The following is a 14,347-nucleotide window of genomic DNA, read 5'->3' on the forward strand; positions in this document are numbered from 1 at the left end:
GAGGGGACGGGGGGAAGGGGGGAAGAAAAGGTGTACTTGGGGTAAAAAGCTCATATTTATTGTAATAAGTTTTGGTTTTTTTAATCACAGTATCTGTAATTACTTCTTAAGTCCACGATTATTCTAGGCAACAAAGTTGTTCTCCCTCCAAGCTGAGTTTCTATCCATCGGGTATGCATTTATGTAAAAGGACAGAACTTAAGCCTGTCTTCACAACAAATATTCCAGTTGAAGAATGATTGTAAGAGCAGAAAATGTATTTCACTTAATTACTGAAGATGATACAACATACCTGATGGTTTTGCACAGCAGAGGTCTCCCTTATTTGACTACAGGAAAACTTTTTGGTTTAACCATTCACAACTGGAATGTGGGAATCTGGCTGTCTGCCTACAACTAACTTCTATTCCCAACAGCTTGAAAACCACAAAGTCTAAGAACTGCTTTGCTTTAGGCTGTCCGGCTTATGTGTCCCTAAAGGAAATTTTGAGATCTTAATAGACAAAGGGCTGGGTCACAGTAAATTGAATTTCCATGACTGTATTCTTCATGAATTTACAATCTCAGAAGTAAATAGAGCTCTTCATAGGTAAATGCAAAAATTCTATTTCCTTCTGAAAAAAAACTCTATTATACTTAAGTGAGCAATAACAAAAAAATAAAAAATCAAGTTCTATTTTAATGTGCTTAATGGGGGACTTATGATGGTATCTACATTTATCATTTGACTGCTGGCTTATTATCTAACTAAATTATTAAATAAAAATAATAGCAATTGATCCCTATCTTTTCCTTGTTTAGTTCACTATTGCTCAAAAGCACACAATCAATCATCACCTCCCTGCATGGCAATTTTCTGAATACAAGTCTTCAGTGGGTACCCATCAACAGCAAGTTAACTATTTCTAATTTGTTTTCTGTCTTTCCATAAATCAGATTTGGAGCAGAGACAACAAGCACAGTAAAACTAGGTGACACACATTTGTTTCCACATAACCGTAATTAGTATGCAGCGATGAATGCACTGCCAAGTCAGTTATGGATGAGTTGAAAATAACTAATGGAGGAGGGGTGGGGTGACGGAACTACCCCCAGATGTTTTAATAAGCACCTGCCAACATCTTTGTGAGGCTCATTCTATCATCTTCAGCTGCTCTGAGCCCTAAAGTGACCAGCCTGATGCAAAAGACCTCCTTCCCCTTTCCCCAGCAGGCAGCTCATGAAGTCCACTTGGCATCTGACGTGCCCCCAGATCCTTCCCCTCTTTCAGTTTCGCTTAGAAGGGCCTTTTATGGCCACTTGATGCCAAGGGAATGGATTTAGGGTTTATCTTGTTCTCTCTGAGGCACCTGGTGTACTGCCAGTTCCTCATCAGAACACTCTATTTTCTGTGGTCTGAGCAGTGATTCAGTGTAAAACCAGTAATCAGAGCACCTCCAGCTAATACGAGTGTTGGAAGGAGAGTGACTGAAGACAAAATCCTTTATTCCTGTAGTAATGGGGCTTATTCCCGTTACACCAACTCAGATTCTAGGACCAAATCCTGGAAACTGTTGCTGCTTGTTAATTTAAACTCTTAACAAAACTCTCCCTCAAAAGCTGATTTACTGTGGTTCTTTTTGGGTTTCACATACACAAGGCAGGTAGCAAAGCAGTTTGCAAACCTGGAAAACGTTTACATATTCTTTCCAAACAAACTATTTCTGGTAGTTCTGTTAGAAAGCATACCCATCCCTTCTGTACGGAGAGTTGCAATTTTCACTGCTCCCAGTTTATTTCTGAAGTGCAAATGAATGTGAATATGAGAAATGGATCACCACTGGACCAGGAACAGACTACTCTGGAAGAGGTTAAAAGAAAACCTCTACAAACAGAGCTACTGATTTTAAAGCTTCCTCTAAAACCCAAAACAATGCTTTGACGCACTTCTATGTCTAAAAACTCTGGTGTAAATATTTAAACACATGCATAATTCTGCCAGATATATTCAATGGCCCTACTGCTATACAGACCACGGAATAAATTTGGAAAAGACTAATTTAATCACATCATGTTATTAAGCTGCAAAAGTGTAATATTGTTTCTAGTTTCCAAAAACTAAGAACGTTTCTTTATGCATCTTCTCAACTATTAGTCTAAGAAACATTACCTAATAACACTCTACCACCCCCTTTATTCCGTGCAAGATTTTTCATTTCAGTCAGTTTGACAATGAAGCTACCTGCAAGGTATCCAAATGGAATTTTACCTTAAAATGTATTCATAATTAAAACTAACAATTCGTATGCTGTTAAACTGGAAAGACCTTTCTGGAAAGAAGAGGCGTTTCTACAGCAAAGCGCAGATGCTACATAAGTACATAAAGTGATGTACTCAAAGTAAAATAAAAACAAAAACACTGAAAACCAGAACAACAAATAAGTTTTCCTTTATATGGTGGAATATTTCTGTTGTTTCTGACAGACTCGACAAAACGACCAGTGGATTTTAAGAAGTGTAAGAGCCGGACATCTTAGTTTGTCTTCAGGTTTGCATCTTTTCTGGCTTTTTAGCTTGCATCGGTGGATAGCAGTCACTGCAAAATATCAATTTACTACAAGTCCCAATGGTGCAAAAACCCTTCTGCCCTTCTCCCCCCTCCCTTTGCCCCCCAAAATTTGAAATGACCAAGCCATGAAGCATACAACAAATGTGGCATTCTGTAACTCAGCCTGCTGTATTCATTTAGCCTACAGTTTCACACCTATGAAATCAAACACACACAGCATGTGAGAAAGTTTTATCATTTTAGAATCAAAATATCCCTTAAAATATTTACATTTTACAGTAAAAAGGATAGCAAAACACAAAGTAATGTACAAGCTTAAGTATTCAAGTTTTTGAAGCATGGGAAATGCTGGGAGAAATGAATTTACTACTACAAATCATATTTTTAAGAATTCAGGTTAAAAATGCTTTCTTATTAAAATGAGTGCTGCTTAAAGCAATAACATTCAAGCAGCTCAGCCTTCCAATTTCTGGTCACAAACTGCTTCAGATGCTTAGGAAGTACTTGAAAAACTAATGAAATACACTTGAATGGTTTTTGTGTACTACCAAATAATTCAAAAAACTCTTTACACCACCAAGCATGTTCAATTTTGTTGTAATGTGTGTGGATTCTGAGGCTCTGCTACAGTCTTTAAAAACAGTGCAATTTAAAAAGGTTATTGTATGAAATTCACCTTTAAAATCATCCAAGCATCTTAAAACAGAAGAGAGCACAAATTACCAAAGGCAGCAACTATATTGCAGACTTGACTAAAGCCAACTTCATCAGCTAAGAAAACTTCTAAGCCTTTATTGCATATTAATAAAAGAAATCTTTAAAATTTTGAATATACAGCAATGTAAAATTTTTAAAAATATTAAACTCCTACTTCTAGTGATAGTTGGTATAATGAAAAAAAGGATGAGTATTGGTACATCAAGTGGTACCAAAACACAGACTTGTTTCTGCAAGACACCAACACAGAATAAAAAAGATGGCACAATCCTAGCAGGCTTTTTCTTTTGTTTTATACAAAGTTTTATGACATTATTCTTAACAGTTTACTTAAATAAAATTCTAAAAGACTGCCTGCATCTTTTTACCTTTTGCTTTTACTTCTGTCAGTGTGGTCCCTATGTCTCTCTCTGTTCTTTTCACTGTCTCGTTCTCTATGTTTCTCTTTGCTTTTCTCCCTCTCCTTATCTTTTTCATGTGTCTGTTCTTCACTTTTAGGCTTCTCTGTCTTTTTTTCTGGATTTCTAGTCTCTCTGGGGCTTTTTCCATCAGCAGCCCTATCACTGTGTGGAGATCGCAATCTTTCTTTGTCTCTCTGGCCTTCCTCCCTACTCTTCCTATCTCTCTCTTTTTCCTGGTTTCTGTCTCTGCGTCTATTTCTTTCAGAATCTTGCTCCCAGTATTTTTCATTGTTCCACTCTTTTTCATGTCTGTCTTTCTTTTGGTGATGGGAATCACTGTAAAATCTTTGTCTATGTTGATCATTTTTGCTTCTACTGAACCCTCTCTCCAGATGCTGTTCCTGTCTGCCCCAAGGATCACTGTGGCGTCTTTCTGGTCTTCTACTGTCTTTACTCTGAAAAAAATTTTCTGGCCCCATAAATCTCGATTGTTTGTGAGCCACTGGTAGCCCTTGTGCAATGGGTCCGGCATAGTGTGGTGGCTGACCTGATAAATGAGGTACTGGCCATGGCATCATAGGATTTTGAGGAAAGCCAAAGCCAGGAGGAGGAAGAAGTGGATGCGGTAAATGAGGAGGAAATCCAAACATAGGGTTGTTTTGTGGAGGGAAGTTATGAGGTGCAGGAGCCTGAAACTGAAATCCAGGTGGATTAGATTTAGGATGCTGAAAATTCTGCTGTGGAGGTTTAACAGACGAGAAGCTAGCACTTGCAATAGGGCTTGGAACGTTAGAAATAAATTCAGAGCGAGAAGAATTTTCTGTTTCAAAATGAGATGAAGTTGCTGCTGGTCCTCTTCTAAATGAGTTCAGAGTTTCAATGTTTTGCATCACTGCATCTTCCTGTAAGTGTCTGGTATCTTCCACTTGTGATGCAACTGTGTTATCTGCTTTTGCTGCAGTTGAACTGTACTGTGTCTCACTGGTTTGTGCATCGCTTTGATACAGGTTTACACCCACTTCTCCAGAAGACTGCTTATTCTCTGGTTCCGTTTGATCACTTCCTGAAGCATTCTGTCTGTCTTCGCTTCTGCTAACATCTCCTTCCTTGTTTTCTGAAGCATTAGTCTGCTGGCTCCGTCCAGCTGCCTGTCGTGGGTCTCTCTTAAGATTAATAAATGGTGATGATTTAGGGGCATTAGCAGTATTAGTACCTTCAGCAGTGCCTACATTAACATTGCTCTCACTGGGCTTTTTCCCTGCATTTGATGAGGAAGAAAAGCTGGAATTTGTGGTCCTAACTTCCTGTGCAACGTTATTATCCTTGTCGGTTAACTGCTGCTTTGGGTCATTTTCTTTACTTTCTTCAGTTTCTTTATTCTGGGAATGAGCAGATAAATTTGCTAAAAATGCTTCTGTGGAGACATCTGGAGGTTTTCCCTTAAGACTCAGTCCTATCAAAGATCCAGCACTTCTTGCAGAACTTGAGGTACCTGCAGCTGCTGCATCCACAGTTACAGCAGTGTCAGTGGATTCTTGTAGATCATCCAAACCAGTCTTTGCTTCAGTAACTTCCGTCGTTACATCAGTAACATCCATGTTTTCTTCTTTTAAGGTTGGCTGTTCATTTAATAATGGTATATCTTCACTGGTATTTGTTTCTGACTTGCTGTGCTCGTATACCTGCCCTGTTGTACCCAACAGGCTTTGAAGAATATCATCCACTGGCAACGGTTTGTTTGCTAGCTCCAGAGTAGAAGGCTGATTTTCCCACCCAACCAGGACTCCAGGAAGAAATCTGAGAGGCTTTGGCGGTTCGTGTTTGGTACTTTCCACCAATGGTTCAGTAACTGCTGGAACGTCTTCTATAGCAGATTGCTGAGGTCTATTTCTCTGCTTGTGTAGCACAGTTGTGAAGGAATTAAAAAAATCATTTTCCTCTTCTTCTTCTATTGTCAACTCATGATGAGAGACTTCAGGTTTGCTTGGCTTGCTTTTCTTCTCTGGTGGCAAGTTACTCAAGGTACTTTCAGAGGCTTCATCAACAAAACTATTAGTCACACTTGCAACAGCAGTAATCTGCCTCTTCATTTTCTGGCGAATTATCAATCCCAGTAATAAATTTGGTCGATGTATTTCAATCCCTGTACAAAATTGTAACAGCAATTTATCATCTCCATATGTTAAGGCAATCGTTTTAACAATATTTTGTTAAAATCCCATCCTCTTATAATACATTAATACATAATACAAATCCCATCCTCTTATAATACATTACAGGACGTATTCATTTTAAGATTAAAACACAAACAATAAAAAAAACATTTCCAACATAAAAATTATGACCTCAAACACTGCAACTTAAAATTGCTTTAAGTATTATATTGCCCATTATAACTTCCAAATACAGAATATGAGACAGTTACATAAGAAATCTAGTCACATAAGAAAAAACACAGAAGTTAAACATCACGCTAGTCTAACAAGCCTACAGTCTGGTAACAGGGGCAGCAAAGCACAAGAGGAAAAAAAAGAATGAAAGAGCACACTTGCAACCACAGTGTCTCTTCATGAATTTGTGTTAGAAATACTTTTTCAAAGATTTACTAAGAGTGACTTCCCAAAATGCTTCCTTCATTCCAGGAAGGCACTGTGTTTCAAGGTATACTGTTAGCCATCTCTTCACTATGTATTTTGTTCTGTATAATTTAGCTTCCTGCACAAAAGAATTGTAGAATCAGCTAAGTTGGAAAAGACCTTTAAGATCATCAAGTCCAACCTTTACCCCAGGACTGTCAAATCCACCTCTAAACCATGTCACTAAAGGCCTCATCTGTAGGTTTTTTGAACACTTCCAGGGATGGTGATTCCACCACTGCCTCTGGGCAGCCTGTTCCCATGCCTGAGCACCCTCTCTGTGAGGAGATTTTTCATAATATTCAACCTAAACCTCCCCAACTGCAGCTTGAGGCTGTTACCTTTTGTCCCTCATCCTCTCTTTGTTTCAGCCCTACCTATCTCAGAAGAAAAAAAATCAACCACCAATTTTTATAACCGATGTAAATTGATACAAAATAAGTTGGGTGCAAACAGAACAACTGAGAGCCACTTCAGGATCTTTCTTCCTTGCCCATCTGTTTTTTAAATTTACTTTTACTTTTTAGGAAGTTTGGGACACTTGAGAAAAAAGGAATTAGTACTTCTCAAATAATGAAAAATGCTATTTTAAAGTCACAGTGTCAATTTGGAACTCAGTATGACTACTGCCATAGTTCACCTGCATTACTGAATGTACTGGGACTGTAACCTATAAAGCCACATTGGTTAGAGAAGAATGCAGTAAGCATAAAACAAAGTTATGCACAGTAATATTTCTGACAACAATAAAGTATCAGAATAATCTTACAATGGGAAATTAATGCCTTCTCAGGGAACCTAATATAATACTATGGAAAACTCAAGACACGTTTGAACAGAACAGGTGGCATTTTTAAATTTAATTTCTCTTACAGTTCTGTTGTAAACCTTGTTAAGTAGCATTATGATAATAAAGTTCCAAATTCCAAGCTGTACTTACCAGGCCCATCAAAAGGCACAAGATGATGTGGGACTTTATCTGAGGAACCTAAAGGGATGAGGTACAAATCTTTCACCTGCTTCATGTTATTGGCTGCTACACCGTAACGCTTTCTACTGCTGAAATAGGCAAACAATAATGCATACGATATCTGATCCTCTTCAGTTACTGGGGTAAAGCGAACTACACAGATCTCCTGTATACAAAAAGAGAGAAAAAGATGGTCAGCTGCATTTTTCTATATTTTAACTGGTTTAGTACCTGCTCTTTATTTAAAAGCATAGTTCAGAGGAGGAAAAAAGCCTCCCCAAAAAAGCAGAAAACAGTGGAGACAGAAGCAGCAGGAACAGGGCCAAAAATAACTGAGGAAAACTGGAGCAAACAAATAAAGAGTATTTAGTGTAACAAAAAGAATTATAGCATATGACACAAAAAAGCCAACATTTTAATCAGCCAGCTAAACACCAAGTTTTCACAGAATCACAGAATCCCAAGGGTTGGAAGGGACCTCAAAAGATCATCTAGTCCAACCCCCCTGCAAGAGCAGAGTAACCTAAAGTACATCACACAGGAACTTGTCCAGGCGGGCCTTGAATATCTCCAATGTAGGAGACTCCACAACCCCCCTGGGCAACCTGTTCCAGTGCTCTGTCACTCTTACAGTAAAGAAGTTCTTCCTGATGTTAACGTGGAACTTCCTATGCTCCAGTTTACACCCATTGCCCCTTGTCCTATCACTGGATATCACTGAAAAAAGCCTAGCTCCATCATCCTGACACCTACCCTTTATATATTTGTAAAGACTGATGAGGTCACCCCTCAGTCTCCTCTTCTCCAAGCTGAGGAGACCCAGGTCCCTTAGCCTCTCCTCGTAAGGGAGGTGTTCCACTCCCTTAATCATCTTTGTGGCTCTGCGCTGGACTCTTTCAAGCAATTCCCTGTCCTTCTTGAACAGGGGGGCCCAGAACTGGACGCAATATTCCAGATGCGGCCTCACCAAGGCTGAGTACAGGGGGAGAAGAACCTCTCTTGACCTACTAACCACACCCTTTCTAATGCACCCTAAGATGCCATTTGCCTTCTTGGTCACAAGAGCACATTCCTGGCTCATGGTCATCCTCCTATCCACCAGGACCCCCAGGTCCCTTTCCCCTTTGCTACTTTCCAGCAGGTCACCCCCCAACCTGTACTGGTACATGGGGTTGTTCTTCCCCAGATGCAAGACTCTACACTTGCCCTTGTTGAATTTCATCAAGTTTCTCCCCGCCCAACTCTCCAGCCTGTCCAGGTCATGCTGAATGGCAAAAACAGCCTTCTGGTGTGTCAGCCACTCCTCCCAGTTTAGTATCACCAGCAAACTTGCTGAGGGTACACTCAGTTCCCTCATCCAGGTCATTGATGAAAATATTAAACAGCACTGGTCCCAGAACCGACCCCTGAGGGACTCCACTAGTCACAGACCTCCAGCTAGATTCTGCGCCATTGACCACAACTCTCTGCCTTCTTCCTTTCAACTAGTTCCTGATCCACCTCACTACTTGATCGTCAAGCCCACGCTTCCTTAGCTTATCTATGAGGATGCTGTGGGAGACAGTATCAAATGCCTTACTGAAATCAAGAAAAACCACATCTACCGCTCTACCACCATCCCTCCACCTAGTCACTTCCTCATAGAAGGCTATAAGGTTGGTCAAACATGACTTCCCCTTGGTAAAACCATGTTGGCTGTTCTTAATGACCCCCTCATCCTTGATATGCCTAGTGATGGAGTCAAGAATAAGTTGTTCCATCACCTTTCCAGGGATGGAGGTAAGGCTGACCGGTCTATAACTACCCGGGTCCTCCTTCTTGCCCTTCTTATAGACGGGTGTGACATTTGCCATCCGCCAATCCTCAGGCACCTCTCCCGTCTCCCACGACTTACCAAAGATGATGGAGAGTGGCCTAGCAATGACCTCTGCCAGCTCCCTCAGCACCCGTGGGTGCATTCCATCCGGACCCATCGATTTACAGATGTCCAGATTGCATAGCTGATTCCTAACCCAATCCTCATCTACCAAAGCAAACTCCTCCTTTGTCCTGACTCCTTCTGGGGCTATAGGAATCCAGGGCCCCCAGGGAGAGTCTGCAGGAGTAAAGACAGAGGCAAAGAAGGCATTCAGCACCTCTGCCTTCTTTATATCCTCTGTCTCCAGGGCACCCACCTCGTTCAGCAGCGGGCCTATATTGCCTCTTGTGTTAGTTTTATTTACTATGTATTTGAAGAAGCCCTTTCTATTGTCCTTAACCCAACTAGCAAGATTAAGCTCCAAGGAGGCCTTAGCTGTCCTAATTGCCTCCCTAAATCCTCTAACAACTGTCCTATATTCCTTCCAAGTGGCCAGCCCCTCCTTCCATAATCCATGGATTCTCCGTTTCCATTTGAGTTTGCCCAGCAGCTCCTTGTTTAACCACGCCGGTCTCCTAGATCCCTTACTTGATTTCCTACTCATTGGGATGCTCTGATCCTGAGCTTGGAAGAAGTGGTCCTTGAATGCTGACCAACTATCTTGAGCCCCTCTGCCGCCTAGTACCCTTTCCCATGAGACTTCCCTTAGCAGTTGATTGAAGAGGCCAAAGTTGGCCCTTTGGAAATCCAGAACTGTGGCTTTGCTAGGTATTCTATTCCTCCCACACAGGATCCTGAACTCCACCATCTCATGGTCACTGCAGCCAAGGCTGCCATTGACCATCACCACTTCGACCAAACCCTCGTTTTTGGCGAGTACTAAATCTAGCAGCGCTGCTCTCCTAGTTGGTACATCCACCATTTGCATTAAGAAGTTATCATCAATGCACTGGAGGAACCTCCTAGACTGAATGATTGGCTGTGTGAGTCTTCCAGCAAATATCGGGGTAGTTAAAGTCCCCCACGACGACTAAGGCATGTAGTCGCGAGGCTACTTCCAGTTGCTTGTAGAAAGCCTCATCAACTCCTTCGTCCTGATCAGGAGGTCTATAATAGACCCCCACAACTGTATCACCCGTGCCAGTCTGCCCCTTAATTCGTACCCACAGACATTCCACTTGCTCCTCATCCGACCCCGGACAGAACTCAATACATTCTAGTTGCTCTCTCACATAAAGAGCAACTCCACCACCTCGCTTTGCTGACCTATCTATCCTAAAAAGGACATAGCCATCCATGACCACATTCCAGTCATGTGAACTGTCCCACCATGTCTCTGTAATTGCCACTAGATCATAACCTTTAGCCTGCACACAGACTTCTAACTCCTCCTGTTTATTCCCCATGCTGCGTGCATTGGTGTACAGGCATTTCAGGGAGCCAGTCCTAGTACCCTTTTTCCCCTGCGGGACAGGGTCTAAAAAGCTATCCTTTCCCACAAGTGAAACAAGAGATTGATAGTCCTCCTTAGTCCGCCCTCCTTCAATCCCTAGCATATTTCTCTTGGGCTTGCCCCCAACAGGCCCAGTTAAATCCCCTCCCCCCTTCATATCTAGTTTAAAGCCCTGTCAATAAGCCCTGCTAACTCCTGCCCCAAAACCCTTTTTCCTCTCTGGGACTGGTGTATCCCACCTGCCACCAGCAAACCAGGTGTCTCATACAGCAGCCCATGATTGAAAAACCCAAACCCCTGCCTTTGGCACCAGTCACGTAGCCATACGTTAATCTGAAGACTCTTCCTATATATCTCTTCACCTTTGCTTGCAACAGGTATGGAGACAAACACCACTTGCGCTCCAGACCCTTTAACCAGCCGTCCCAGGGCCCTGAAGTCTCTCTTCATTGCCCTTACCCTCCTTGCAATAATTTCATCACTGCCAACCTGAAAAACCAGCAGTGGATAATAGCCAGAGGGCTGCACCAGTTCAGAGAGTTTCTTTTTGACATCTCTAATCTGAGCCCTAGGTAGGCAGCAGACTTCCCTGTGGGGTGGATCCGGTCGACAAATGGGCCCTTCTGTTCCCCTCAGAAGGGAGTCACCCACCACAATTACTCTTCTTTTCTTCTTGGTTGGGGAAGTTCTGAGGCATGGGGGTGAGTGACTAGCCCTAGGTGACACACTAGATAGATTTGCCTCTCCATCTCCATTCACCTGGCCCTGTATTTCCAAGACCTCATATCTGTTATTCAAGGGCAACTGGGAGGGAGGAAAGGATTGCGAGGGTTTTCGCTTACCTCTCCGAGGAGGGACCTCCCTCCATACCTCCTTGTCCATTAAGCTCTCTCCTTCTGTCTGATGGTAGGAGGGAAGGGGATCCATCACTTGTTGAACCACTTCCCTCTGCCATTGCCTTAGGGTGTGGCTCCATCAATCTATTTCACTTTCGCATTCTCTGATGGCTCTCAACCTTTCTACCTCCTCCCTCAGTTCAGCCACCTGCCTGAGCAGATCATTTATTTGCTCACAGCGAACACAAGCCGTGTCACTGGCTCCCTCCAATACAAGTGCTAGGCTCAGGCATTCGCTACAGCCAGAGACCTGCACAGCTGCATGGCTGCAGGAAGGCTCAGTCTGGATACCCACATTAGTACCCACTATAGCTTTTGATCGTGTTGTAACCATGATCTATCTGGTCAATCAATTTGTTGACCTCTCTCCACGGAAACAAGCACTCCTTCCTCCTCCTGTACTCCAGTTTTATGGCAGAATGTCAGCTTCCACTTAACTGTTTCTCTCCCCACTCCTAACATTACCAGAAAGCTTCATTTTGTAGTCTTTACTATGTCAAGATACCCATTAACACTAGGACAAGACCTAGTGTTCAGATCCCAGAACTACAATCCGGCTCAGAAGTTGGTGTTGGGGCTGATGCTATTTAATGGCTTAATTAAGGACCTGGAAGATGGCACAGCCGACATCCTTCAAAACTGAGATGGGACTTTATTAGGGGCAGATGTTGATATGCTGAAGGGCTGAAGTGCTAGCTGCCATTCAGAGGGGACTTGGCAGTCTCAGATATTGGGCTGACCTTTGACATGGTCAGCAAGAGCAAACAAAATCTTGTGCCCTGAGATGGAGTAACCCCATGCACCAGGAGAGTCTGGGGGACTGACTGGCTTGAAAGCAGCTTGGCATATAGGGCATCTGGGGATGCTGCTGGTGGACAAGCTGTATGAATCAGCAATGCGTCCACACCAAGTATGCCAACTGTATGCTGGCTGACAGAACCAAAGCAGCCATGGGGCCAAGGGAAATGATTCTTTTTATCTATCCAGTTCTTGTGAGAGTGCATCTGGAGAACACAATCTAGTTTTGGGCTCTCCAGCACAAGGACAAGATGCACACAGTGGGACAAGTTCAGCAGAGGCCCATCGAGATGGTTTTGCGCACTGTAACAGTACCAAAACAAATGGGTAAGAGTTGAGACGTGGTGTCCAATCATTCATGGTGAGTTACTGTCTCAAAGGAATACAAGGATTCTCAAACAGCAATTGAAAGGTTAAGGTTAGATAGTGAGAAAATAAACACTACCAGCTTCCATCCATCCAGTTAACCATCAGTCCCTATACTTTGCAAATGTCCCAGGGAAGAAGACCAAGATCTTCAGAGCAAATATGATGTATGTTAAACCACAAGCCTTCCAATATGTAAAATTCTTACCTTGGTCCCCGAAGCTTTGATTTTTTCTACATATTCCCAGACAGTGTGAGGAGATATCCTGCCACCTACTTGAATACTATCAGGTAAATCCTGTAAGAAAGGACAAGAGAAATCTGAATTCAACATACAAATTGTGGTAAATACTTCATCCAGTATATGTTCATATATTCAAAACATATTTAATTCTTTCAGTTCTCAAATTATAATTTTAAAATCTCAGTAAAAGTTACAATAGTAGAAGCAAATTGATTTAATTTGGGGATATTTAAATTAAGATTTTTAGTACAAAGTCACTGATTCGTACCAAATCAGTTACCATTCAATCTGTTCATCTATACCTTTCCAAAATTATTTATTTCAGCAACATTAACTGCAAACAAGTGTGCTGTGCTCTGGAAACACTCAAGTTATCTGTACGATCCACAAGATCAAACTGCTATGACAGGCCCACACCTATGTAAATAATAAACTTTCAAAATCTTAATCATAAGGGGAAAAAATAACCTTGACATGTGTGTACATATAGACAAATTTATTCTGGGATATGGCTGAGTTCACTATTCATGAGCAACAAACCCAGACTTTCACATCATTTAGGAACACTTCAGGAAAAACACTCTTTTTTTTTAATATAGCAGATGAGTTTTGAAAAGCACAGCCCGTTCGTAAAACAATCCTTCAGTATTAAAGGGTACTGCATCTCCTGCACTTCACTGATGGTTTATGGCAAAGACAATCATATCAATAGAAGACCAGTTCATTAGAAAGCTGATGCATCCTCTGTCACTGGCAAGAAGTCACACTGAGCCCTATGAGCTCTCTTTAGTTTCTGACATGAATATAACTATTTTAATAATACAACTATTACAAGCAGTTGTATTCTCTTCCTGTCTCTCAGACACTGAAAGGCACTACATAGATGTATTTTTTTTTTTTGTTACAGGGACAATTTAGTCTCACAATGGAAAGTTAGGACCAGAATTGCCACCAGATAGGCAAAAATTTAAAAATTGAACCCTCTTACACAGGTTTCTGTTGTAGAAGATGAAAAGACTTCTCACACTACCAACACAAAACACCAGGAGACACTTTTCTTACAAAGAATTGCTATTGAATTGCTTATTGCTTTGAATTCAAAAACTGAGCTACAATTTTCTCACTTCTAATTCAGAAAAGTTATGCCACCAAGGTGGTTATTTCAGCAGCAATTTTGTCCTATCTTCCCTGCTACTTTATATTATAGATGATGCTCCATAATAAACAAAAAAAAGTTCAACTTTTACAAAACCAGCTCTTGAAATACAGATGCTCCACATAGGACAAACTGAAAAATACTTAACCTGCAAGTTCATACCCTAACCTATGTCCTCCCACAAATACCTTACTCAGTACAATGACCATGCTTCACTGCGTTTCATTATGATACTATTATTAGCCTAAAATGTAAACAGGTTGTTGAAGTTAATAAATTAATTGTTCATTCTTTACAGTAAATA

General features: G+C 41.5%; 1 protein-coding gene across 6 annotated transcripts in view; it reads right to left on the bottom strand.

Moving 5' to 3' along the window:
* Positions 1–2,412: 2,412 nt before the first annotated feature.
* PHF3 (PHD finger protein 3) overlaps positions 2,413–14,347 on the bottom strand; it is a 55,471-nt gene continuing 43,536 nt past the window's right edge. For 5 of the 6 annotated variants that reach the window (XM_065681456.1, XM_065681458.1, XM_065681459.1 and 2 more), the window contains 4 exons: positions 12,852–12,941; positions 7,243–7,438; positions 3,634–5,809; positions 2,413–2,575 (listed from right to left, as the gene is read on the bottom strand). In XM_065681456.1, coding sequence (XP_065537528.1) covers positions 2,524–2,575; positions 3,634–5,809; positions 7,243–7,438; positions 12,852–12,941 — 2,514 coding nt within the window. In that variant the 3' untranslated portion in view covers positions 2,413–2,523. Of the gene's footprint in view, positions 5,810–7,242; positions 7,439–12,851; positions 12,942–14,347 lie in introns of all 6 variants that reach the window. The other variant, XM_065681457.1, reaches the window with a different exon arrangement.

This window comes from Lathamus discolor, chromosome 5, assembly GCF_037157495.1.
Source record: "Lathamus discolor isolate bLatDis1 chromosome 5, bLatDis1.hap1, whole genome shotgun sequence".
In the NCBI taxonomy this organism is placed as follows: domain Eukaryota; kingdom Metazoa; phylum Chordata; class Aves; order Psittaciformes; family Psittacidae; genus Lathamus; species Lathamus discolor.